Below are 26,316 nucleotides of genomic sequence, written 5' to 3'. Positions count from 1 at the left end.
GAAAGAGAGATGAGCCAGGCTGCGCTTATAACAGGGGGCAGTAAGTCTATATCGAGACGAATAATGGACTTGATCACTCATACCAGCCAACTGAAAATAGCCAGTGGTATGGGACTAGATGTCGCCAAAAGACTGAGCGAGACAGGTCACTGGCAGGTCAATATTATTGGAGCAATCAACAACGGGCCCTAGAAGCAGTGTCCTCGCTTACAAACACGATATACACTCAAGCAGATGTCCGCGACTACGAGCAGCTGGCTAATATGTATGAAACTATTTATAATAAGACCGACCGCTTAGACTTTGTCTTTGCCAACGCGGGGATAGCGGGAACATGAACTTGTTTGCAACAAATTCTGAGACAGGAATACCACCTGAACCATGCCTTGATCAGGTTCATGTTAACTTGGACGGCATCCTGTACACCAGTTACCTCGCTATGCATTACTTCCGGCGGTCTCCAGATTCAAGCAAAGGGAAAAGGAGTTTGATCCTGACTTCTAGCATCGGTGGACTGTATCCATGTGTTTTGTCCCCAATATACACGGCCACAAAACGTAAGTGCACGAAATACTTGTTGGCTAGAACTTGACACTTGACTATAACATTTTTTTTAGATGCAATTGTCTATTGGAACGAAGCTTTGGGCAGAGGGCATTCGCGTCAACACGATTTGCCCCGGGGTGGTCAAGACTGCCCTGCTCACAGATGAGCTGCAGTCCTCCTTCCCGGGCGAGACCATCATTCCGTTGGAGGTTGTTACTGGACCAATGTGTTTGGAAGAGGAGGCGCCACTCTCAATGGTAAGCCCAAAAAGCTACCGTGGATCCACAAAAGGCCCAAGTCCAAGCTAACAGCTCATCTTCTTCAACCTAGTTTCGTTGATGGTCATGGGAAACCTACAAACATTCAGTCCATCGAACCAATGCCAAATCGAAGTAGCTAACTGGTTTGCAATGTCGCTTGCCAAAGAGCAATCCTCGGTCCTCGAGTGGGCTACCGGACCGAAAATTCTTCCCACTGCGGGCTGGCACATCAACACGCCGAATAACACCACCCTGCTTTCCCAATGTTACAACCAACTCGTGCCCAGAACCGCAGACTACGAGAACTTTTCAATTCTTGGACTGATTATCACACTCGTACTCTGTGGTCTCATTGTGCTCACTGGACTCACAATTGATACGGTAGTAAGTTGGCTGCACCAAAAGTCGACATACATGCGGAAACAGTGGGAGGCCGAGGATACCTTAGCCCTGCATATGGCAGCGTACCCAAGCCTGGGTCTTTGGCGAGACGATGAAGAAGGCTCGCCGCCAAGTTGTGTGCTTTTGAATTCTTCGACTACAGACATCCAACTTCGAGACACAGAGACTGAAGAGGAATGAAGCAACGGCATGCGCAGGTACAGGTCTCACTGATGAATGATGAGTCGGTCTGACTTTGACGGGTTTACAGAAGTAATGGGTCTTCGGCTATATTGTCTGGTCAGCAGACCCTTCCGATCGAGGTATGGCGCGAGGTTACATCGGGAATATCAATCCATTACCGAAATTTTGCGATGATTTACCTCGGGAAGCTTTGGTAGTTCCCCGATCTTGGATTCGATTGATAAGATGATGGCTCGAAGGTTTCTACAGTATCTTCAAGGCACCCTTCTGTATAATTTTATATCTAAATCTCTTTTTCAATTTATGAATGTCTCGGAAAGGACTTGTATTATTGCACTTAGCAAGCTAGGCCCTTCGGTGAACTAGAGTTAGTTTATCACGGTCAATCTGGCCATGTGCCTAGGTGGCCAACGCATTTGTCAATTCAGAACAATCTCAAAGTCAGCCCACATTAGGCTTGTTTTGATCCTCGGATAAATGCAGGTTTACGGAGTACATGAAGGTCAAGCTAGCCTCGAACCAATAATTTCATACCTGAGTTCAGCGGATAGGCTGAGTGCGCCGGTGGCGCAGAGAGGGCGACTCTCACCCAGCTATTACCCGCCCGTTTCCCTCACCTCCCGTCTAGTATTATTCTATGATCTATCGCACACTCACCTTCTATCGCGGGACCCTGAACTGGCTAGTTGGCAATAGCCACCCCGCTCCTCGCTGAAAATAAGCCCGGTACTTTACTGCAGCTCAGAGTCTTGCAACTTATTCGAATTCGGCGTTTCACGCATTTCAAGGAAGTCTGCGTTTTGGTCCAGATTCCTTTAGCAGCTTTAACAAAGCCAGAACGCCAACCATTTTCCATTTTGGGCTCAAATCAGACGCGCGCGAACCTCGATTGGGGATATGGTGTCGAGGTCATTATCAGCGATAGAACACCTGGGAAGTTTTGCTCTGGTTGATGAATTAATTATGCGTAAATGACAACCTGCTCAGAGTCGCGTCCTGAATGTCACCTTTTACTTCAAGCGTCGCTAAGAATTACAGAATAGCTGGGGCACATCTATATGTGAAAGTGTTTGGGTATGCAAACTGCCAGAGCAACCGTATCGGCTTTAGGGAAGGAAATGGGCATAGAAATATCATGCGGGGTTAAGCCGTCCTTTGTGGCTTGATACTTTACAATCTGTCAGCTTGCTCAGTTCTTGGCAACCTCCAACGATAGGCTGCGCCTGCGGCGGATTTCTTATCCTGATGATGACATCCCACCATCCTGACCACTGAATATACCTCGACGTACACGGTGAACCCTGGTCCCCATTTTACAATCATCAGTTTTTATATAAGGCGAGCCATGTCCCTTGTTTTGCGTGCGATATCATAACGCCAACCCGATCGGCTAATCCTGAATCTCCTTATCACACAATATTATTCACCTTAACATGCCTCATACTCTTGTTACGGGTGCCAACTCCTTTGTTGCAGCACATATCATCAGTGCATTGATTGCTTCCGGTCACTCGGTGACTGGAAGTGTGCGACGTGCCGCCGCTGGCGAGGAAGTCCTCGAGTGGCATCCAGAGTGGAATGAGAAGTTTGAATATGTGGTCATCAGTGACTACGCGGACTCTGGTGTTTGGGATGAAATTTTCAAGACAAATAAGTTCGACCATGTGAGTCACTCCAATTTCCTCATGATGAAGAACGACCTGATTAGGCGATATCAGATTGTCCATGTCGCAGCACCCATGGTAGATGACCAAAGCAATACCGACTATGACAAGAACTGGCTCTACCCTGCTGTGGAAGGGTAGGTCATTTTGCCACTATCTCATTGAGATATGAGACGACAAAGTAGCATGATTAATTTTCTTCTTGTAGAAACCTATCCCTGCTCCGTTCAGCGGCGGCGCATGCACCGACTCTCAAATCGATCGCATTAGTGGCAGCATCAATGCTCTCACTATGGGCAGCCCGGAAGAAAATGCATCAACTATTTATGTTAACGAATTTTGGAATCCGATAACACCGGAGAAAGCGCGTGAAGCGCAGAATGCTTATCTGTAAGTACATAGTCCCTCACAAACCATGTAAAATGCCCCGCGCGCACTGCTAACTAGCTTTTAGCTCCTATTGCAGCAGTAAGAAAGAAGCTGAGAAGGCAGTGTGGGACTTTGTCAGCTCTTCTTCTCCCCACTTCAGTGTGACGGTCTTACTGCCTGCTCTAATTTTCGGCCCACCAATCCAGCCGGTGCGCGGCATTAACGGATTGGGCTATTCCAGCAATGTTTTCCACAGCCTTTGGAATAACACCTACTCGGAAGTACCCCCAACCACATTCCCGAGCTACATTGATGTACGCGATCTGGCTGCCGCCCATCTGCGGGCGCTTTCCAACCCCGAGGCTGCAAACAGGCGCTTCCTCCTCGGGGGCGAAAAACTCACATACACAGACATCGTCAAGACTCTCGCGGAACTTTCTCAATCTGATATCCCGCAGCTAGAGGGCCGATTGCCCGCTGAGAGTGGCGAGGACGAAAATGTTGTGTTTGCTAGGATTGATGTAGCGGAAGGGAACAGAATTTTGGGTCTTGAGGGCAAGCTACGATCGAAGAAAACAACCTTTGGAGATGCCGCAAAGAGAATCCTCGAACTGGAACAAAAGTTCCAGGCCAGCAAGTAACCTAGATTTGGCCGACATTTCATTGTAGACTTCCTCTACAATGGACCTCTCCCGTCGTTTGCATCCTCGGGTAGGGCCGCAACCTACCCGACTTTCTCCATTTGAAAAATTCCCCGATATGAAATTTATCAAATCTTTCCTTCTTCATTACCTGACTATTGCATTCTTCTCCGTTATGTATGTGCTGAAGATTGTGATCACGGTCGCATGGAGAGCATACTCTAAGATCTGCTTTCGAATAAAAGGAAGGATACCTTGACAGACGCCATCAGGTCTATGTCAAAATAAGAGAAGTGCACAGCTTATTGCTGAGCTTGGCATAGATGCAAAGTGAAACTGAACACCAGGGGAGCCTCAAATGCCGAGTCAGACATGAATGGTTTTTAGAATATCCATTATAAGTAAAGAGTGTGAACAAGGTCAATAGCGACTAGGGACCATTGAGCGGACAAACAAGCTATCCAGACCTCCTTATGCTCATCTGTGTACCGTGAGTTTTTGGTCGATAGCAAACAATAGCGTCACAAACAGTTGCTGGAGACTTCCATTACCATCACTGTGTTGTCTTTTTCGTCAAATATTTGCCGAGATAGCTGCTTGGTGACCCATTTTCTCTTCCACTTTCCGTTCGCTGTTTAATTTACGTGAACTGTTTCAAGCCATCAATGCAGATTCTCGTATCGCCCGCCGGAACTAAATTTGGACTCCGAACCGGCTTCGAAGGTTGATTCTCGGTATCTCTTGGAGGAGCTCCCACGGATCCACCGAACTAGACCCATTAAAGTAGCTCCTCAAACAGCTACCACCTACTAAAGGTCTGTCTATGCCGCAATCTTTCCCTCCCTTGTCTAATTGCATTTTATTCAAGCACGACCACACCTTCATAATGGGCAACACTCTTTCCGCGTACAAGGAAACTCCCCACGAAATTGACCTGGGATCCAAGGGGAAGATCAGAGGCATCCAGGATGACAATAAAGCTCGATGATACGCCGGAGTATACTACGCACTACCTCTCGTTGGTGCTCATCGTTGGCGCAAGCCCCGCCTATTGCCCGCAACACATAGCTATTCCCAGCCAGACGGCACTGCTTTCGACGCGTCCTACTTCCGCCCTGTCTGCCCACAAGCCAAATTCTCCCGAGGAGCAGAAAAGGATGTCGGCAAGGAATCATACAGCGAAGATTGCCTGCGGCTGAACATCTGGACACCGGCCGAGGAAACCGGAGCAATGTCCGACAAGAAATGGCCCGTTGTGTTGTGGCTTCATGATGGCTGGTTCCAGCTCGGTGATCCGTTCCAAGGAGTTGGAATGAATCCTACAGAACTGATTTCCACCGGTAAGCTGAACGCCATCGTGATCGGAATCGGATATCGACTCAATGTATTTGGGTTCCTCGCCGGAGAGGCCTTGTTGGAAGACAGTCATGGCGAGAGTGCCGGCAATTTTGGCCAGTGGGACCAGCGGCTGGCGATGGAGTGGGTCAATGAGAACATCGCGTCTTTCAACGGAGATCTAAACAACATCACCCTCGGTGGTCGCAGTGCTGGTGCCTATGGCACACATGCTCGAGTCCTTTATGAATTCTGACAGGATTCACAGCCTTTCCACCGGTTTTATATGTACTCCAATGCGATTCCACCCCAGCTCAAGGCCCTTTCCGACGTCAATTCTCAATTCGATGAGCTTTGCGAATACTTCAAGGTCCCCGAGGGCCTTTCTGGGCCCGCAAAGGTAAACAAATTGCGCGAAATTGATTATAAAAATCTTGTCGCGGCCCTCGGACACCTCAAAAACCACCCCTTTCGACCTGTTACCGACGATTTGTTCGTCTTCTAGAGATTCACCCGATACAATCACAGTGGTGCCTTCGCCAAAGAGTTCAAGAAGCAGCGTCTTCGGATCCTGATTGGTCAAGTTTTGAATGAAGAAACTCTGTACGCGAAATATAACAGTTCGGAGCCCAATCTCGAGTCGCTCCGGCTACAAGTGTCGAACTATTATGCCCCAGAAACAGCCGACCGGGTGATTAAAGAATACAAACTACCTTCCACCGATAATCCCAGCGAATAGATGACACTTTTCGGGAACATTATTTCAGATGGCCAAGTTCGAGCTCCCTCTCGGTGGTTGATAAACAGCCACAGCACCCATGGAGCCGCTCTTCGGGATATCTGGCGCTACCGAATTGCATATCGGCTTTCATTCATCACTGAGAAGGTAGCCCCTACCTCATTTAGTGTGGCACAAGCCATGGATAAGCCATTTTGGAAGTAAGTAGCATTACAGCATTGGAGGGTTTGCAGAAAGCTAACAATATGCCCTGAACAGCTTTTCAATCATGCATGGTCCCACTGCGGCTGAAAGAACATTGATGGACAAGTGGATTAAGCAATTTGTCGCCTTTGTGAATAATAACCAAGATTACGAATTCAGTACACGTGCGATCGATGAGATGAAGGTCGCCACACCTGACGGCACTCTTGAGATACAAAATGATCAACGCTTTGGAGAGCCTGGTCGAATTGGGCGACGTATTTGCAAATGATATTTGAATCGCCAAATCTGGCAAACAGATATGGATATTGTGCATGCTGATTATCTCCCAGCCCAAAGAGGGGTCCGACAGCACATAAATTTCAATAAATGAGACCTTCGCGACCCAGGTTCATCTAGAATTTGAGAACCTGTAGTTGAAATCCATAAAATACTTCCCGCATATACACATCTGTCAACGCGTTCACCATACTATCAACATTATCCCGGCCCTTGAAGAAGTTGGCAACATCTCTTAGAAAGGGATATTCGTTCGTCTCCATGCTCCACAAAATCGTGACTATATCGCACAGGATGTTGTGGACAACGACATACTCGAACAACCTGGGGGTGGTCACAGAAGTCGAGGGCCATGGCAAGCTGATTTGCCAATTCCAGGTGGTTGGTTTCTGGGTGACTTGAACTGCCAGTTTGTTGGCCGGATTGATTGGTGCGGTTTGACAAGTCGCCAATATGCATCCTCCAGCGCAACGACTTCGGGTTCTTGCTGAGTTTTGAGGATTCGATGTAGGGTGTAATGGGCAGGGTGTAGTTCCTCGGAGATTAAGCCTTCAGGCTCCGCAACATACTGCTTGTTGAGTTTCAGGAGGTGGTAGCATGGTGAATTCTGAGCTTAGTTGATGTTGAGAGATGGTTGCGAGGTCGTCAGAGCCGCTTTTGTACTGGAGCGCTTTTTCGCCGAAGAGTTACAGCTCCTCCACGCAGATGTCGAGAGGTTCGATATCAGTAGCCGAGATTTCAGAGTAACTGGGTGTCTCTCCATCACTCGAGTAGTCACCGACTCCATCGAGATCGGAGTACATGGGGTCGTGCATGTTTCATACTTGGTAGTGGTGGTGAAGGAGAGATTTTCGTGTAATATATGATGCAGTGGAAAGCTTGAGATTGGGATTCGGAGAGATTGTAGAAGTTTCTGGTGATAAAATATTCCAGAGTAGGAGTCAAGTTTAGAATCTTGCCCTAGTGATAAGCAGAATCTAGGAATAGTGGAAGTTTCTGGTGATAGATTATTCCAGAGTAGGAGTCCAGGTTAGAATGCTGCCCTGGTGATAAGCAAAATCTGGGAATGCGTAGGTGTTATCAAGTGAGAGAACGAGTCAGACTTTCTTCTCTCAGTTGCGATTCTGGCAACCACACTTGTCAGCCAGAGAGGTCTCAGTTCCGGCGACTCATGGCTTTGACTTTCTCTCATGATTCGTGATTATATGCTCATTTGATATACAGTTTGACCCCCGACCTCTCTTATTTATAATTACAGCTTGGATGCTGCTGCCTTGGCAACCAAGTGTGCATTGACAGGAGTGACGGCCTTGCCTTTCTCGTGGAAAGAAGTAATGTTCTCCATGCCAAGACGCTCAAAGCCGATGTGGGAGTCCAGAGACGCACCAGCGTTGTGTGACAAGATCTCGACGTTCTTCATCTTACCCAATTCAGGGTTGACATGGGGCTCGTTGAAGTGTACATCCAGACCCGCACTAGAAAGCTGGCCATTCTTCAAGGCATCGATCAGGGCAGCCTCATCCAAGAGCTTACCACGGGCGATGTTGACCAGCCGCGAGCCACGCTTCATCTTCGCGAGCAGTGAGGCATTGAGCAGAGTCTCGCCGCTGAAAGGCGTGGCCACCACCACACAGTCGGACTCGGCTAGCAGGATGTCCATATCCTTGTGGAAAGTCGCCTGGGAGACCTGCTCCAGCTCACGTGGCATCTTGACAATATCATGGTAGAGAATCTTCATGTTAAGGGCCAGGTAGGCCTTCTCCGCTGTGCGACGACCAATCTGACCGAACCCAATGATACCAAGAGTGTGGCCCTTGGGGTTGAGTGAGACCGGGGCAAGATTGCGGTTTGCATCAACGAACTGGTCAGCGTCCAAGGAACGAGCAGCCATTGACGACCAAGAGAACAAGCGGAATGTGGAGATGATCAACCAGAGAGCTGCATCAGCTACAGACTCGGTACAAGCAGCGGCAGCATTGCAGTACACAACTCCTACATCTTTTATCAGTATTCTGTTCTGGTACGTGAAGAATAAAGAGTGCACTGGATTTAAGCTTACCCTTTTTCGCCAAGCAGGCAGTATCAACCCAATCGAAACCAGCGCCAGCACTGGCAAACACCTTGCACGAGTCAGGAAGCAGAGAGATCAAATCCTCATCCCAGCTTCCCATCTCACCACCCGTGTTCCAGAAAGGCCGATACATGGCAGAGAAGTCACCAAACTTCTTCTCCTTCAAGGCACGGATAAACTCCAGTCGCGACATACTGTACGAGCGACGGATCTCGAACTGATCTTTGAACTTTGCGTACAATTCATGGTTCCAGCGGATGTCATCACCCAGTTGAAGAACGATCGGTTTGCTCATTTTGCTTTTCTTAAGTCGATTATGAAGTTGAGAAGACGGTGAAACGACGGGTATAGCGAGAATTCAAAGTGAACAACCTGGAAATTGAATGAACCCAAGATCAGCGAGCTGAAATGATTAAGTATCTTCTCATGCATTTTTACTCATTTTCTGCAGCGGCTATTGCCGTGTTACGCGGGCTCTGCCTTCGTGGTCGGCTATTGACGTTGTTCGGCGATAGAAATCCGATGCCTCTCAGAGACTTGTGTGGGGTCGCCTATCGGAGATCGGAAACATCTCCGCGCGGGGATTTCTTATGGATATCAAAGATGACAAGTGTTCGAGGGGCATCTTGTGGGTTTCTTATTATCGGGAAAAGGGTTTTAAATTGGTCTAACTCGTTCCCCAGCTTTGAGACTCTTGCGTTAGCTTCCGTCATTGACATTAGCTGTTCGGGGCAGCAGACACACTTTCTCCAACCCCCGACTCGAAAGTATACTTCCAACCACGCTCGCGGGGGTGCCTGGAGGAATGATCGTCATTTGCAATCAGGAGAAAGAACTTCTTTGTATTGAGAACTAGTTTGAGTGACCGCCAATTTCCTTGCCTTTCTCCAAATTCAAATCCATGACAAAGAAACAAGCCGTCAGTGATTGCAGTCCTACAAAAGGAGGGTGATAGCAAAGAGCCGTTAGACTGTAATTGCACACTATAATGATTTAAGAGCTCCCTCCCTATAGTAGACTCTTATTCTAAATCCGGCAGTTTGAGGCTCCATTGGCTTTAGTCAGAAGATACCATATCTAGTCTACCGAGTGGGTTTGATAGACCTCAAGCGTCACGTTTGTATTAGAGACCGGTGGTCGCCACACTCTAGGACTTACCAAGAAGGTATTATATCAGTGGAAAATATTTCATTTACATCTGAAATTAGTCACTATTCAAAAACTAACTAGCCAACATCCTCTTATCCGCCTCCACTAAGCTACTTTGATGCTAAATTGATCAAACTCCCCAGTATCATCTATCTAACATTCTTACATAGGCAAGACCTTAAATGCGTGATTTCTTTCTAGATACGCCAACTATTAGTATATCTCTAAAACATAGTCCGAAGGTTCTATTTTCAAGGGTATTTATCGCCCCACAAGAACCATATATTTGCTGTGGGTATTACATTATGTAACGAGGGCGCAAAGCAATTTGGGAAGGCTACGAGTGAAAGATTAACAACACGTATAACCTTAGTAGTAGTGCTCTACAAACAGATGGTTCGTGCGGTAGGAGGCGCTCCTCTCGTCTGTTACCTATTTCGGATGTTTGATGGTGTACCCGGGGAAGTCTGTAGATATCGTTTGCTTGACGTTCACGGCCCTGGGTGATTTCTTGAGCTATCTGTCCCAACTTCATAACAACCCAGGCTATTGACCATGGCACAACTTCACACGCGGTCTCTCATCACCCACATCTTCATCTCCTTCACATCCCTCTTCAGCCATCTTGTCTCGTTTATCCTACCCCTCTATCACCGACTCTCCTTCTCCAAGCTCTCTCTGTATCGTCTTCACTGGTCCAAAATGACCTGTCCAGCTACTCCTACGGTACCTAATCCTGTCCCTGATCTTATCCCCGATCCTGTCCCTGATCCGGCCCGTGGTCCGGACTGTCCTCCGATCCCCTGCCCTGTCCTTCCATACCGTGACGGCACCAGAACGCCTATCCAAGACCTCGATCTCGAGAATATCAAAAACTGGAAACTCTACAATGTCGACCTCCAGGCAGCCTGGGGCTTCGCAAAGCACGGGTTCGCAGGCACCCTTGAAAACGTGCGTCTCACGGATGAAGCCGTATTCGCCTTCACCATCTTCATGCCTCCGTCTATGCGCGCCAAATACTTCCGGTACGACTTCGACTCCCGTGGTGATATTCGCGAGTATCGCATCCCCAGAGACCCGCCTATGGTGATCCAGTGCCACGGTATCAACTGGTTCCCCGTCTATCGCTCAACAACAATCCTCTGTGGCACTTGGCGTTTTGCATGCAGCTGGCTTCGAGGCACTGTGGTCTCGCCTTCTTACGGGTTTTCCATTGGCGAGTTTGTCGCTCCTCCAGAAGCTGCAACAGCCTGTTCTGCTCCCCTCCAACTGAATGGTCACCACCTGCGGCCTTCTCTCTCCGGTGTTAGCCCCGACAAACTCCTGCTGAGCCATTTTCCTCCGACTTCCTTGGATGATGCTATTTCCCGCCAGGGTATCTTCGTCAATATGGATATCACCATCCCTCACATTATCGTCATTGATTCGAAGGAGACAAGTGGTTTCCAGACCTTGACCGAAATTGAGGGCTTCCACTACCTTGCCGGGCCCAACTCGGATCCTAAGGATTGTTCCCAGTGCATTCATAAGCACATGTCGTCCAAGGACAACCTGAAGGAGAAGTACGGTGGCCCGTACAAGAACATAACTGTCATGAAGCCCCTCAAGAATCGCATGAAGTGGGAACCAAAGCCCAAACCCTGTGAACATAGGAAGTGATGGCTGTGATTTACGGCTTCAAAATGACTTATGAAAATATTTCTGCCCTGTTCGTACAGCTGTCTAGGAGCTAGATGACGCTGACTTGTTTTGATTAATATTTCGAATTATGAACCATTTCTGTGTATCACGTCCCTTGTACTCAATTTTGCTGAAAGTAAATATGCATGAGGCCTGTAAGAACACGTTTTCCTTACGACCTGACTTCTAGCAATATTTAGCAGATCTCATGTTGATTTGGTGGGTAACTATAGTGAAGAGTTCGGATACCAAGGATGATCCTTAGTATGATCGTTGCCAAGAGTTTAAAGGAAAAGCCTGCTGGGTACTCATTTACTTCCCTTGAGTTATTCTCGGGGAGTAGTGCTCCCCGTCTCCTAGTCGACAGAAGTTGTCCCTCGAAAGTTTCGGGGTCTGAATCATCTCTCTTAGCTTCAGCAAAACAATCAATAGTTCAAACTTTCGGAAATTGTGGTCCTTGGCTTCTTTGCTGGTATTATTGACCAGGTTTAGTAAATCTACATTGCTTCCACAAAGATGTGCTGAAGAAAGCCCTGGAGTCATCGACTATAGTTTCCAGCAATATAGCTACTAGCTAAACATGCAATTGGCAGCGAATATTCCAGAATGTTTGAGTCAAACTCTACTAAGCATACATCATTGAAACATTTCCCCATTGCGAAGGCCCGGGGGCTACAGAACTTTCTCTATATTCTCTCCTGCAGGGTAAACATCCTCCTCTTCTTCTCCCGTCCCTCTAGAATCAGTAAAATCCCCACAAAATTCATAAGATGTCGGGGCATGGAGTAATTTCGGCTCCCCATAGTCATCTCGGAGAATTTAAACCAAGTTCCCCATAATACTATCCACCGGGATGCCGACGTGCATCGGTGTCTGGTCAATGGATTAAAGTTCGGGGAATTGCTGGAGTTTTCCGGGGAGATTCTCGGCCGGTTGCGTCATTTCTATTCGACAGCCACTGCATTCTTGGCAACCTAACCCCAGTTAACTCGTCACAACCCCAGAAATTACCACGTTGAGGGATTATTTAGCGTTCAAATGGTAGCATCCTGCCAAATTGCGCCTCGTTGAGTTTGCTTTTATGCATGGAGACCCGAGAATGTGGCGATTAAAATCCGGAGTTGCTAGGCACTCTATTTTCCCCAGAATTCTATATAAGGCAGGGTGTTGACACTTTGACTAGCCCCAGGTTCGCAAAATCTTTCATTGAAGCTAAATAGCAATCATGAAGACCAACACAATTGCTACGGCGGTAGCGCTGGGTGCGGGCACCTCGCAAGCATGGGGACAATCTCTCACGGTTGATATGATTGACAAATTGTCGAACAACACCCTCTTCACTCGATGGAGGCCGACCTCGCATTTCCTTGCCCCTGCGGGGTGGATGAATGTATGAACCTGTTCCAATCAAGAAGATCGGAGAGTAAATACAGGAATCGCAAAGAAGATATGGCTGCTAACTGCTGATCAGGACCCCTGTGGACCGATGTACGACCCAGTGCGGAATCTCTATCACTTACACTACCAATTCCACCCTAACCATGTTAACTGGGGTACGATCTCTTTCCAGAAGGAACTACTCCAAATGGATTACTTACCAAATGAACTTACTAGGTAACATCTCTTGGGGACACGCAACATCCCCAGACCTCATTACATGGACCGATGTGGACCATCTTCCCAACGACGGGATCCCTGCCTGGAAAGACGACCAAGCGCAATCAATTGGCACCACCAATCTGACTAGCAAACACAACCCACCTCTATACAATCATCTGGGTATCTTTTCAGGAACCAGTCACTCCGCCAATCTCACTGGCGGAGTCGACGGAACTTTCCTAACCTTCTACACCTCCGTATCGCGTCTCCCTACTTCCTGGAACAAGCCCTACCTCAAGGGTACCGAGAGTCAAAGTCTGGCCTACTCTACCGATGGCGGAGTTACCTGGGAAGAGTACGAGAACAACCCAGTTCTGTCCGAGCCTCCCACAAACTGGAACATCACCGGCTGGCGGGATCCATTTTTCAGTCCCTGGCAAGAGATGGATTCGTTCCTCAATTTGACAGAGCCTCATTGGTATGCCGTCTTTGGCTCCGGTATCAAGGATGTTGGTCCTCGTATACCTCTATACCGCGCGCCGGCTTCGGATCTTTCGGACTGGACTTTCTTGGGAGCTCTTTGGGAGCCGGAGAAGAATTCCACTCTTGGTTCTCTGGAGGAGACAGGTAGCTATGGGTTTAACTTCGAGGTTTCAAACTTCTACTCCATTGGTGATCGGTACTTTGTCAGTATGGGTGCTGAGGGTGGCAATGTGAGCTTCCACCAGCAGAGATGGTCCTTGTGGAATGAGGGGACATTGTCCGTCAGGGAGAATGGAAGCGTTGCTTTTAAGCCCGTCTCTGGTGGTGCAGGTGATTGGGGTCTTCTATACGCGGTGATTATTGCTTCGTTGAGGTACCACTGGCGAACTTTCTCCGATACTAACGTGCTCACAGCTGACTACTTTCAACGACACCAAAAACAACCGCCGCATCCAATGGGGCTGGGCCCCAGAAGACATGAACGACTTCGCAATCACCCAGCAAGGCTACCAAGGATCTTTCGCCCTACCCCGAGAACTCTTCATCAAAGATACTCCAAACGTGATCCACAACGCTACCAACACAGCTCCCGGAAACGCACGCTACTTCCCCAACGCAAACAGCACCTGGACCGCCAGCACGCTTGGTGTCCGTCCAGCAGCAGACGTCGTCAATGGTCTTCGCAAGGGTTCAACACACACGAAGTACCCCTGCAAATCCAAGAACATCAACCTCCCAACCAAGCTCTCGAAATCATACCAGCTAAACGTGGAAATCAAACACACCACCGGACTCGCAGGCATCACAATCGCCGCCTCCCCCAACCGCGAAGAGTACACAAACATCTTCTTCAATCCCTCTAACAACAGTATCGCCGTGGACCGCAGCCATTCTTCTCTGATCGACAAGTTCGCTAATTCCACGCATGAGGGCTATTTCAAGCCTTACACTCTGCGCCAGCATAACGGCAAGAATACGACTGAGTCTATCCAGATGAGTATCTTCGTCGATGGCTCGCTGGTTGAGGTTTATGTCAATGAGCGCTTCGCTCTTACTACTCGGATTTATCCTAGTCGGGAGGATAGTACAGGTGTCGCGTTGTATTCTGCGCCGGGTGCGAAGGTGGAGTATTCTAATGTCGAAATTTGGGATGGTTTGTTGAATGTCTGGCCTGAGAGACCGGAGAATAGCAGTTCGCTGCTTGTGTTTGATACGGCGGAGGAGACGGGGGATTATGTTTGGTGGACTGGAAATTGAGGTTGGATTGTTAGAGTCACGGAGGAAGTTGTATATAGATGTCGAGTCATGGAATAAATACAGAGCGTGGGATTTTCATCTCGCAGACTTTGTTCCAAATCCATTACTCAAAGAGTTAAAAATTTCGTCCTCGTCATGTCTACTTTACTAGCCAAAAGCACGGGGACCAGGCAAGCTTGCCACGGACAAGAGGAGCAAAGGCCAAAATCCATACAAAATTAAGGCTCTGAGGCAGAAGACACCAGTCATATTCAAACAACAACTGACAAAGTAAACAAGATAACCAGTATACGAAATCAAACTTAAGGTAGTAAACCAGGACTAAGACGAACGTCCATATAAAACTCTGTTATAGAATTATCGGAAAAGAAAAAACAAAGGAGAACAAAAAGTCCATGAGAGAAGCAAGTAGGCCATAGCCAGATTCAAGGTGGAAAAGAAAAAGTAAAAGTAGCCCATGCACGCAGGCAATCGGAATGAAAAATATCATCAATGACTCAAATGGGAGAAACCCATGAAAACTCCATCCGGCCCTAACTAATGAAAACGCCTGCAGAAGCAAGAATAAATATATGTAAACTCCGAATCTCCAGACCCAATTCCTAGAATGATATCCTGAACAACCAGTCGCGATGAACTAAAAAAGAAGACCTGAGAAAGGAAATGGGGAAAGATGGTAAGAAAGAGAGAGAAGAAGAAGAAGAAGAAAAGGAAGTCCTTATTGCGAGAGCACCATCTCAAGTTCAGCCACGTCTTCTTCTTAGACCGAACTCTTCTTCTTGAAGCTCGCGAATCAGCCGAAGACTCTCGGCATCCGCATCATCTTCGATGCGATGCTTGACATGTTTAGATTGATGCGGGGACAAGGAGGTGGTGGCATGGCGGTCGAAGCGCTTCTCAACCATTGGTGAGCTCTTCTTAGCATGTGAGGAAGAAGGTCGAGATGATGGTTTCCTAGCCGACGATGATGGGCCAGGCGTAGTCCGGCGTGCAGTAGACGGCATCGCTGGTTTCGAGGGGCGAGGGGCAGTAGCTTCTGGAATGAAACGCTCGACATGTCGAGGCTGACGGGACGAGTGCCGAGAACTAGAGTTCGGTGTGTGAAGAGCAGTAGATACCTCGCCTTCAACTGATGCGAGCGGTTCGCCGTCCTGCACCACGTCCATTTCGTCGGCCAGCGACGTGGGAGGTGACACCAAGGACGTGGTTGGTTTGGAAGGGGCAGACAAAGAATTTGCATCCTTGATGTCTAGCGAATCGACATGGTGGACTGGAGGTGAGGCGTACAAGGCTTGGCCGACAGTCACCACCTCAGTGACGTTGCTGGGCTGAGCTTGAAGGTGGTTTATAGCATCGTATGCGGTAACATCGGCCGGTATATCCTGCGAGACAACGGCAGTAGCGGCATACCCATCGAAATCCATAGGATGCGTCATGGGGGATGTGCTCTCCTGCTTGGTCTTTTTGGCTGGCGCAGGGGCAGAGTCGTCATCGTTGGGTCGAGGTCGCTTTGAGGAGGCTGTTCCACGAGGCTTGGAACGTTCTTGTGCCTTGATTGGATCGACTCTACCGTACTCGTCATGAATGCAACGGCGCTGTTCGATACGAAGGTTAGCATCAAATCATTAGACGGGAGATCTTTCACATCAATAGGACTTACCTTGCTCTTCCTACAGTCGTCACACGCCTTGCTACGTCCCTTTTTACCCCCATTCACCCCATCGGGGCTCAAATCGTGGAGTCGGTTGGCAGCAGCCGTCGACGTACCCATGACTGCCGAGTGGAACTTGCCAGAGCCATCGAATCGATCGAAGCCAACGACGCCATTGCTCTGGAAGCCCGCTTGAGAAGCAATCGCCGCTAATGAGTTCAATGCGGAAACGGCGTCCTGCGCCAGAGAGGACGGAGTGCTGAGGCCTGATGCAGGCCCAAAGCCGTTCACGCCCAACTGCCCACCCAGCATGCCCAAGTCATTCGGCTCATCCTTATGACGACAACGTATCCGGCGTTTGCGACATGCATCACAGGCCACGCGCTTGGGTCCTAAACCAGATCCGCGTGGAGCGGTTCGTGGCTTAGAGGCGGAAGATGACTCTCGAGCGACAAACTCGGGAAGGAAAGCGGCCGGCACTGGCGTGGTACTTTCAATTGGCGGGTATACGGGCGGGTTGTTGTTGACCGGGGGGCAGGTGTGCTGACAACTTCATCTGATGGACGTTGTACTGCTTGTCGTTCGGCGTAAGTACGCTGGCTGTCGACGTTGCGTTCGGATCGTCGGCTCGGGCGCCCAGCAGACTTCTTCTCATTGAGAGATACCTTGGGGTTCGATTCAATAACGCCCGGCTGAGTCCACTGTGGTGCTTTCTCGTTACCGCGCTTCCAGGCAACCCAGATGCCAAACTTCCTGATCATGTTCACAGGCTCGACGACGCCTTTCGGGATGGATCGTCTGACAGCGTTACGAGCATCAACGGTGACACCCTCGACATTGTAAGAACTGGCGATGAGTGCTGTCCGCAAAAGGTACTTGGTCAGCTCTGGCAGTCCTTCTAACTCGGCCTGGGAATAGAATCGAGCATTGAAATATGGTGATCCCGCAGGCTCTTGATTGGCAAGTTCCCCAAACTCATAGTAAATAGGGTGTTGCCGGTGGAATCTGTAGTTTTCGTCCTGCGCGAATGCGTCCATGACATTTTGGGGAATAGGATCATCCTCCAAATATCGCAACGCCGTGTACCATTGAATCTTTTGGAAGAAAGGATAGCGGAACTTTCTGGGCACTTTTGTCTCCTTCTCAATGTTGAGCACCTTTATTTGCATGCCATAATTAAGTCTGGTGAGAAAATTGCCACCAATCACCAAGCTGTTCTCCGGAGTCCAGACGGCATGAATCCATCCCGAAGGGATCAACATGGTATCGCCCTCGGACAGATCCACGCGATAGCATTCCTTCGTCTGGTTTCCGAGGAAGATCGAGTCTTGGGCGGGGGAGTTGCACCATTCCTCGTATTTCTTGAGATGCTTGTCTTTCGGCGGGATGAAAAAGAATGTCTTCTTCCCTTTCAAGATGTGATAGTATACTGAAGATCCACCAAAGTCGATGTGGAAGTCGGTATAACAGTCGGCCACGGACATGAGACAATAGAACTGAACCTTGGGGTAGTCACCAATAGCCTTGAACTCCTCTGGCCAGACTGCATCCTGCAGGTCAAGATCTCGAACAACCTTGGGTCGCCTGATGAGTCGGCCTAACTTACTCTGGGAGACCTCCAGGCTGATGACGTTCCGCACTGGCTTGTCTGGCTCGTTGCTTTCGTAGTAATCGGCCCACTTCTGCATGTTCCACCTCTTGTCCTCGCCTTGTTGTGACTTTACATCGATCACTTCGACTCGTTCCTCCGGGCCATATAGTTCAGCCACGGCACGAACGGTCAGCCCTTGGGGAATGACCATATCCAGCTGGTCTTGTCCACAGTCAACTGTTTCTCGAAGGGGCGTCTCATGTTCTTCGAGGTGCTCAAGCAAATCGTCGAACATCTCCTGGGTGGAGGCTTCTTGCACGAGAGACTCAAACTCTGCGTCTAGCTCCGGGACGGGTTCCCGGGTGTTCCATGCAGCAGGTATTACGACCGGCTCTGCCCACCCGTTTCCCCGTTCAAAATATTCGGCAGTGACCAGCTCGGGCTTCATCCTGGGAAAGCTCTCGGGGAGGAATCGAATCTTGCCTTGACGAATAGGCTCGAGGTAATGGTGCTCCATCGAATCCGAAGCCGCCTTCACTACACCCTGGTTGAGACCAGCATAGTCGATTGCGGTCCGAGCTCGGGACGATTTTCGCACGAAGGTGGTTTGCCCATGTGTGGATCGGCAGTTACGACAAATGAATTTATCGACTGTGCGGACTTCTCGATCGTTCTTGAAGCCAGCGCAGACGATATGAAACCAGCGCTTGCATCCGTCGCAGCCAATCCACGTATCTTCTTCTTGCTGTTCTTCCGGCTCCATTGGAATACGAATCATATGACAAGCAGCACAGCTTGCCTGGTTTGTATCACTCCCATCGTCCTCATCTTCAACCTTGGGTGTCAAATCCATTGTTGAGTGGGGACCATGGGGCTCCTGCTGAGGGCCAAGTGGTTTGTATTCTCCGTATCCCGCGTAACGTGACACCTCTGTCGTTGGAGCAGCGTCTTCGTTGTCTTCTTCCCAGACGATGGAGGGGAGTGTACCTGCGCTCGTGGTGGGCCGCACGCCACGGATTGCCGGGCGCGACAGAAATGCCGATCCATCGGAACGGGATCTCATACGTGATAGCGGAATGTGATCCTCCGAGTGGTGGTACGCGAGCTTTATATCCTCCGGAGAGCCACCATGTTCAGCATAAGGAAATCCGACTCGGTTATGTTGTCCCGAGTCACCTCCGTAGAGATTGTTGTGCAGGTGATAAGATTCGTCGATGCTGACTCGTTTCGTATGATGGCCGCTGGGCTGGAAGTTGGCAGGCCGGGCAAAGTTCAGTAACAGTTCGGCATCTGTTTTCATACTGTCTAGGATAGATGGTTGGGGATTGCCCGGTGGCATTGCCCGAGAGGAAGAGGAGGAAGAACGATACGGTGAGGGATCCCGCTCCGATCGGGGCCGTTTCGCGGGTCGTTCGGCATTTTGAGGCTCGGGAGGGAATAATGGGACGGTGGATCGAGAATTGGGGGAGGATGGTCGAGGTGGGAGAGGCGCGAAGGTAGGACTTGTTGCTAGGGCGATCGTCGCAAGTGTGTCGATGGTTGAGTTTGACCGGCCATGACCCGACCGGTGATGAGAACCAGCATCTGCGGGGGGATCCGGGCATGATTTGACGAACGCTGATCATGATCGAGGCTAGCAGATCGTGCAATACCGCGCTCGGCCCATGATGCTCGAAAATCAGCGGTCGACGGTGTGATGGGCTCGACGGCGCGTCTCGGAGGCGACGGAGTGCGGTATTGCGGGGGGACGCTCGCCCACGGGCATCATAAAAGATGCTGCGCTCATCATCTTTGGCAAATTCCGACGAGCGTCGGGCGCGCGGGACGGGGTTGGTGGGAGAGGGTCGAAGGTGCGACGAGATGCGACTTTGCGGCGAAGTGGGTGCAAAGCGGGGATGATGAACCACACGGACTAGCGAGAGGCCGTCGCAGAGGAAAGGAGTGTCATTCCTGGTGGCAGAACATGCGCACACAGGGCCGTGAGACAAACGACGATGCTCGAGGGACGATTAAGGACGGCGGAGGAGATGGCCGACGAGGAGGCGAGGCCAGTCGCGGCGAAGCGTTTGGAGTTGAGGGGGTTTTGAGCGTCGAGGGCGGCGGGTCGACAAAGGCGCCGAGGGAGTCGCGCCGCAACCCGCGGGCAGGAAAGGAGATCGGATCGAATGCAATCCAGTCAGCAGGAATCAGATCCTGCAAACTGGATGTCGAACGGGGGGTATACGAATGGATGGAAGCGTTTCCGGGTGGGTTTGGTAGAGCGAGGAGGGCAGGACGGAGTCGCGGTAGGAGAGGGAGGGAGGATTGGTAGGTCGGTCGAGAGCCCGTTCGCAAGGTATGGGGACGCGGAACCAGCTGCTGTAGCCGGAGGGAGTGTCTTGGTGTGTTTGACCCTCCCTTCAAGTCGATATTGATGCTTGTACAAGACTGAAATGTGTTTCGCGACTGGATTGTGTCTGGGAAGAGTCGGAAAGAGCCCGTTGGCGGCCCCGAGCTTCGACTTGCGACGAGAGCGTCTTCGCCGAGCTGTGTCGCTGATACCGTCCGATACCAATTGTAACAGCAGGATCGCGGGGATTCCCACCAAATAGACCGGAAGGAGCTGGCGGCACGTGCTGTATTATTGTCATGTATGGTTACAGGCAGAAGGACGCTTACCTCATCTGGTTGGCCTCAGGTGTGCGCTAAGCCACAAATGGCTGTGCCAAGCCCACCTCGTGCTTCTCTCTGGCGTGTCTCTCCTTCGTCTTGCGCTGCTCGTCTCTTGGAACCACCACTTGCCCTCGATACCCCGGGTATTCGACACCTTTTTTCAACTCTCTATTCAACCGTTTACTGGACCTCCTTTGTCCTAAGAATGAGCCGGAAGCTCGCCCCCGAAGCAAATCGGTATGTGCTGAATCCTTTTCATGCCCCTCCCGCACTCGGGCTCCGCGCCCATCGACCATCACCCATCACTCGCAGACAAGATGATGGCTCTGTTCTCTCGCTTGTCCTAGTTATGTTTAGCTGTTTGTACTAACAACTTTTCCTCATAGGATTCTCTTCGTCAAGAACCTCAGGTACGCATGCCCGCCGCCCGCGCTCCCGCCGTTGATCGGAAGTTTCGCCCACATCTCTTCCGCAAATACAGTCCCACAGCAAACCCGATGAACAGCACACTGACGTCTTCTTCAACAGCTACAACGTAACAGCAGAGCAACTTTTTGACTTGTTCGGGAAATTCGGGCCTATTCGGTGAGCTTTGCGTGGTCGTTACATTGCGCCGTTTGGAGCCTCCGCTAACCTGTTGCTTTTTTTTCCCTTGCAGCCAAATCCGTCAAGGCATTGCCAATAACTCAAAGGGCACAGCATTCGTAGTCTACGAGGACGTACACGACGCCAAGCAGGCATGCGATAAGCTCAATGGCTTCAACTTCCAGAGCAGATACTTGGTCGGTATGTGTGGCACCCCGGAGCAGCGGCAACTCGCGCATCACCCATGGTGGATGAAACCCTGAAAACTGACACACTCCGTTTAGTATTATACCACCAGCCAGAAAAGATGGTCCGCTCAAAGGAGGATATCCAAGAAAGACAAGAAAATCTGGAACGACTTAAACAGCAGCATGGGATAGAGTGAGGTTGGTGGAATTGTGTCGACTCTAATGATGCCCTCTGCAAGCAATTAGCTGCGCATGGTGTTGAACGGATCTCCTGTTACGTTGATTCCTGGGATGGTTTGAGGGGTTAGCGGCGTTATGTTTTCTTTTTTATTCCCTCGGGATATTTTGCTTTCTTGACGACTCCTTTGGGTGATGAAATGGTTCGATGGGTCAAATCCCAGTTTCGATGATCGTCTGGTGGAATTATCGCTCGAAGCATCTTTGCCGAGTGATGGAATTGGTTTATCTTTTCATGTTTATGTTTTGATTCTCACTTTCTACTTCGTCATCAATACGAAACCCCACTTCGCTCAGCAAACAAACCTTCGTTGTAGAGAATGGGCCACATCAGATGACGCTCTTTCCAGTCGTAAAATGCTGATGGGTGATATCGAAGCAACGATAATATCCTTCATGTAAGCCCGATACCGATATTCAGCAGTCTAAAGGCATGCTAGGCGAATTGTAGTTGGGAGTGTCGAATTATGCTGGGTTCCAAGACATCCTATATATATATAACCTGACACTAACAGGCATTCGACTGAAGATAACCTGCCCGCCAGCAACGAGTCGACTGTAATACGCCCATGGAACAACACTTAAAACATTTCAAAAACGTACCTCCCACGTCTCCAATATATAGACAAGGTCTAACTCATAAGGCTGAGACTGCGTCACTGAAGGACGAGGTCCCCACTCAGCTGCAAAAGGACGGGTCTCTGATCTTGGCAGACGCTACTAACGACCCCTTAGCGACGTACGGTATGTAAACGGGGGACATTGATTTACAGTGGAGATAGAAACAGGTTACCCGGAAATCTTCAATCCTCAGAAACATCCAGATATAGATCCTAGACCCTGAATCTGTCGCAGGTTGAGAACCAGAGCCAAGCACAGCCAAGGATTAGCCGCGCCGATCCCCTTTGCGGGGAGGAGAAGATCGGGCCGACACCGCCTCTAGGCAGAGCTCACGACGACCTTCCAAGGTTTCGGCGTCATTACATCGAAGCCTTCTCCCATCCGCGCTGGTCGTGCTCTAGGCGTTTTTCTTCTCGAACTTCGGGTACTTGCAAGCAATACGAAGTTCCTGTTATCATAGGTCACCTGCCGATGACTCGCTGTCTCGGCACTGAATAGGCCCGTCTGGCCCCCCACGTCATTCCAGCCTCCGAACGTTACACTGCCACGACCCCATCACAGCGCAGGTCGCTTTTCCGTCCTCAGGGCAAAACCGGATTTTCGCCTGCCCTGAAAAATGCTTCAAGCAGAGATGGATCCTGCTGCCACCGCTCTGTCACTCGCTGCCACCGCGGCCACATCTTTTATCGCTGCGACTGCCCCGCCCGGTCCGGCATCATACCTAAGCACCTCCGCATCGCCGTCACCCTCATCACACATGCTGTACTACCATGGGGCTCCTCCGCCAGACCAGGATCCAAGCGGCGACGATGGGGAGTGTAAACTTCTTGGACCGTTCTCTCTGCTTGTCCAGGTAGCTCTGGGTGCACTAGCGCTGCTCTCGTTGGTCTACAAGCGGTGGAGGGAACGGCCCCAGCGGCCACTGAAAGTGTGGGCATTTGATGCGTCGAAACAAGTCTTTGGATCGGGGATGCTTCATCTGGCGAATCTCCTGATGTCCATGATATCGGCGGGCCAGTTTGAGATTCGAATGATGTACAAGCCGAACCCGTGCTCTTTCTACTTGCTGAATTTGGGAATCGACGTGAGTGAGCCAAACACTGTTAGGCAACTTTGATGAAGAAGGTCGCTAACTGATACCTTTCCCGGAACAGACAACCCTCGGTATTCCCATCCTGATCTTGATCCTCCGAATCCTGAACTTCCTAGCCTTCTACACACCCCTCGCCAACCCACCCGAATCCATCGAATCAGGAAACTACGGCCACCCACCCCGAGCACTATGGTGGCTCAAGCAGTCAATGATATATTTTATCGGTCTCCTCGGCATGAAATTCTGCGTCTTCTTCCTGATCAATCTATTCCCCTTCATCGTCAAAGTCGGTGACTGGGCACTAGGCTGGACAGAAGGAAACACCGCAATCCAGATCGCTTTTGTCATGCTCCTCTTCCCTGTCATCATGAACGCTATCCAGTACTACATCATCGACCATTTCATCAAGAAACCCCTCTCATACGACATGTACACCGCACCCGACACAGTTGATGATGAAGAAGATATTCACCGGCGAGAAGCTCTGCTGGATGGCCTGGACGAGGCATACTCCACCGACTCTGATGACGACGAAGCAAACGGCAAGCCGTCAGTTACCCTATCTCAACCAAAAGCTACTGCAAATGCGCTGCAAGAATCAGAGGATACTCTCACGGAAGAGTTCTCCCCGGTTCCGCCATACGAGCCGCCGAGCTCTAGCAGCAGCCGCAACGAACGCGAACGTGACCGCGATTTGTAAAGACCCACAGGGGAAAATTGCAATTGTGTATACGATACGACCGGATTACGAGCAAAGTCATGATTAAAGGCGTTGGATAATGGTTTTATTACTCTGCTGTTGCTTTTAGGCTTTTCTTATGATCTTACATGTGTACACGAATATATGCTATCACCAAAGTCGAATCTTCTCTCCATGAAAAGCATTCATTGCCCTGGTAAATCAAATGGCCAGATAGCTCGGAGGTCCTTTTCATCCCTAACTGGTTCGTCATCGTCCACATCTTTATTTGTTAGTACCGCCTGCAACATCCCCTCGAACATGGCTACGTTTCCCGCTTTCGCATTTGCCCAGTGCTCAGGAGGCACCCACCCATCGGTTCCACAATTAGCCAGCTAGATAAATCACGCTTCAAGTCCTGAGCCGCCTCGAAACACCAGTATCGCTTTCGATGCAGGGGTATCTCTCCAGATGGTGGTAAAGGGAATGGACAAGAATCAGCAAATCCAAGAGTCATCCAGTTTTTGCGGGTTTCAATCAGCTCATGTCGAAAGCCAACTGCACCGTCCTTCCAGGTTCGGTAGCAGTATCTGAAAGGACGAAATATGCGTTCATCCATTAATCGCGGACGACCGAGCTTAGGCGTGTGATATTGGATACAAGCATCAAAACGCTTTTGCTCATAAATCACTGTCCTTAATCTCCGAAGTAGAAGGTGAGGATGAGGATGAATCAGAGACAAAGTCCGGAAATTCATCTGCATACCAGAAAGTTGGTGCAATACTGCACGACTGCCAATCGATGATGCGGGTTGTTATTGTGGTCGGTGTCTGAAACGAATATGTTTCTTTTGTGTAGATCTGGATGAAATAGGGTTGGCAAGGCTGCCTTTTGGGCACGCTTGTCCGTGGATATTGCGTCTAGTAGCGTACGGCCATCGTTGAGAAGATCTAAATGCGTTTGGACTGAGCCTTGGTAGGGTGGCTGGTTTGGTAGTGGGGAGCCTCTTGCTGGGAGCCTGGAAAGACCAGCCATCGATAAGGCCGTTAGAGAAAGAAGTTAGAGATAGCCCTGTATCTCATGTGTTAGTACTCCTTCTCTCAAGTATTGTGATCAAAATGGACCCACAAGGACCTTGGTTGGGAACTGTATGATGATAAGACCGGTCGTCTCCACAATCCCAATACCTCGTTCCACAGTGAGGCCCGATGCAAAAACCGGTCTCTAGCTGTATTTTGGAGAGAAAGTCCAGAGATGAAGTGAAAGGATATATGCTTCCATATGTGGGGAATTCCAGGCCAACTATCTGTTTCAGCTTTTCATAAAGGGCAGCAATACATAGCACTTTCTGACCCCCCGACATGTGAGGCCATTTTCGCAGTAGCTGGACACCAGTCACATGCTCCATGATGATGTATTCGCTTCCAACCCTATTTGATGCGTCGTCGCTCCAATCAAGGACTTTGGGGATTGGAATTCTGGTCTTTCTTTACGCTGCATTGCGAAATCATTAGTCATAAATATGTCTTTTCTCATGGACCAGTGAAAACTGACAATATTGAATGGTTGCCAATTCAGAGGCCGTTGTTAATTTCCCAGGCCCAGCGAATGTGAAGGGCAGTCCAGTCACGATACGTGAATCGTCATCCATAGTAAAGATGAAGACCAGTCTCCGCAGAAAAATACGTTGGGTTTAGCGATGCGTTGCTCATTACTGAATTGTTTCCCCAGAAGATCCATTCCGCCTATACGAGAAGAGCTTAAGGTTCTTGGATGTATGTTGGGACTAAAGCTTATTTACCGGGCTTTAGCCGAGAACCCGACAAATCTGAATAACCCGATATCGAGTGTAAACTTCGGACCTAATGGTGATGCCGCCAAGAATATGAAAATTCGATGTTGCATGTAGAACAATCACAGGATCGGGGCACAAGCCAGATGTACAACATTCGAATTCTCCAGGAAACCTCCCTCGGGTGCTTCATCCGACATGAGGTTCTCTCCTCCAAAAGAATCCCAAGTCCGGGGTTAGGTGTCATTCTAGAATGATCATGTGCCTCTTGTTGAACATTATGAATAACCTTAATATAACATCTGACAAGTTTCTCATCAATCGTACTCAAACCCAAAAGTGTCAACTTGACAAGCATACTTTTCT

At 49.6% G+C, this 26,316-nt stretch overlaps 11 protein-coding genes across 11 annotated transcripts; 8 read left to right on the top strand and 3 right to left on the bottom strand.

Annotated features, from left to right (window-relative positions):
- Positions 1–617: 617 nt before the first annotated feature.
- On the top strand, positions 618–1,388 carry N7473_012959 (uncharacterized protein; the record flags this gene model as incomplete). Its single annotated transcript, XM_057158898.1, has 2 exons — positions 618–803; positions 858–1,388. 2 exons carry the CDS (start codon positions 618–620, stop codon positions 1,386–1,388), a joined length of 717 nt encoding a protein of 238 aa, XP_057002852.1.
- A 1,436-nt stretch (positions 1,389–2,824) lies between these two features.
- Positions 2,825–4,065, top strand: N7473_012958 (NAD(P)-binding protein; the record flags this gene model as incomplete). Its single annotated transcript, XM_057158897.1, has 4 exons — positions 2,825–3,055; positions 3,110–3,192; positions 3,287–3,445; positions 3,510–4,065. The coding sequence occupies 4 exons, from the start codon at positions 2,825–2,827 to the stop codon at positions 4,063–4,065; spliced, it is 1,029 nt and encodes a 342-aa protein (XP_057002851.1).
- A 968-nt stretch (positions 4,066–5,033) lies between these two features.
- Positions 5,034–5,656, top strand: N7473_012957 (alpha/beta-hydrolase; the record flags this gene model as incomplete). Its single annotated transcript, XM_057158896.1, has 2 exons — positions 5,034–5,087; positions 5,144–5,656. The coding sequence occupies 2 exons, from the start codon at positions 5,034–5,036 to the stop codon at positions 5,654–5,656; spliced, it is 567 nt and encodes a 188-aa protein (XP_057002850.1).
- Positions 5,657–5,686: 30 nt separating this feature from the next.
- Positions 5,687–6,614, top strand: N7473_012956 (alpha/beta-hydrolase; the record flags this gene model as incomplete). Its single annotated transcript, XM_057158895.1, has 4 exons — positions 5,687–5,800; positions 5,906–6,091; positions 6,140–6,339; positions 6,398–6,614. The coding sequence occupies 4 exons, from the start codon at positions 5,687–5,689 to the stop codon at positions 6,612–6,614; spliced, it is 717 nt and encodes a 238-aa protein (XP_057002849.1).
- Positions 6,615–7,874: 1,260 nt separating this feature from the next.
- On the bottom strand, positions 7,875–8,988 carry N7473_012955 (D-mandelate dehydrogenase-like dehydrogenase; the record flags this gene model as incomplete). The annotated part of the gene is made up of 2 exons (XM_057158894.1): positions 7,875–8,614; positions 8,682–8,988. 2 exons carry the CDS (start codon positions 8,986–8,988, stop codon positions 7,875–7,877), a joined length of 1,047 nt encoding a protein of 348 aa, XP_057002848.1.
- A 1,409-nt stretch (positions 8,989–10,397) lies between these two features.
- On the top strand, positions 10,398–11,501 carry N7473_012954 (uncharacterized protein; the record flags this gene model as incomplete). Its single annotated transcript, XM_057158893.1, has 1 exon — positions 10,398–11,501. One exon carries the CDS (start codon positions 10,398–10,400, stop codon positions 11,499–11,501), a length of 1,104 nt encoding a protein of 367 aa, XP_057002847.1.
- A 1,217-nt stretch (positions 11,502–12,718) lies between these two features.
- N7473_012953 (glycoside hydrolase family 32 protein) lies at positions 12,719–14,932 on the top strand. Its single transcript, XM_057158892.1, has 4 exons — positions 12,719–12,912; positions 12,994–13,075; positions 13,137–13,957; positions 14,019–14,932. Exons 1-4 carry the CDS (start codon positions 12,748–12,750, stop codon positions 14,859–14,861), a joined length of 1,911 nt encoding a protein of 636 aa, XP_057002846.1. The 5' UTR covers positions 12,719–12,747; the 3' UTR covers positions 14,862–14,932.
- Positions 14,933–15,604: 672 nt separating this feature from the next.
- jhd1 ([Histone H3]-lysine-36 demethylase) lies at positions 15,605–19,442 on the bottom strand (the record flags this gene model as incomplete). Its single annotated transcript, XM_057158891.1, has 3 exons — positions 15,605–16,456; positions 16,522–16,904; positions 16,970–19,442. 3 exons carry the CDS (start codon positions 19,440–19,442, stop codon positions 15,605–15,607), a joined length of 3,708 nt encoding a protein of 1,235 aa, XP_057002845.1.
- A 1,356-nt stretch (positions 19,443–20,798) lies between these two features.
- Positions 20,799–21,725, top strand: N7473_012951 (putative pre-mRNA branch site protein p14; the record flags this gene model as incomplete). The annotated part of the gene is made up of 5 exons (XM_057158890.1): positions 20,799–20,992; positions 21,142–21,165; positions 21,284–21,340; positions 21,414–21,541; positions 21,625–21,725. The coding sequence occupies 5 exons, from the start codon at positions 20,799–20,801 to the stop codon at positions 21,723–21,725; spliced, it is 504 nt and encodes a 167-aa protein (XP_057002844.1).
- Positions 21,726–23,002: 1,277 nt separating this feature from the next.
- On the top strand, positions 23,003–24,179 carry N7473_012950 (STIMATE family protein; the record flags this gene model as incomplete). The annotated part of the gene is made up of 2 exons (XM_057158889.1): positions 23,003–23,470; positions 23,541–24,179. The coding sequence occupies 2 exons, from the start codon at positions 23,003–23,005 to the stop codon at positions 24,177–24,179; spliced, it is 1,107 nt and encodes a 368-aa protein (XP_057002843.1).
- A 1,057-nt stretch (positions 24,180–25,236) lies between these two features.
- On the bottom strand, positions 25,237–25,809 carry N7473_012949 (Aminoglycoside phosphotransferase; the record flags this gene model as incomplete). Its single annotated transcript, XM_057158888.1, has 2 exons — positions 25,237–25,619; positions 25,713–25,809. The coding sequence occupies 2 exons, from the start codon at positions 25,807–25,809 to the stop codon at positions 25,237–25,239; spliced, it is 480 nt and encodes a 159-aa protein (XP_057002842.1).
- Between the last annotated feature and the right edge of the window lie 507 nt (positions 25,810–26,316).

The sequence above is a fragment of the Penicillium subrubescens genome (assembly GCF_028828155.1).
Source record: "Penicillium subrubescens strain IBT 31985 chromosome Unknown utg000011l_segment0_segment0, whole genome shotgun sequence".
NCBI lineage: Eukaryota > Fungi > Ascomycota > Eurotiomycetes > Eurotiales > Aspergillaceae > Penicillium > Penicillium subrubescens.
This window is presented reverse-complemented; position numbering and strand designations above follow the sequence as displayed.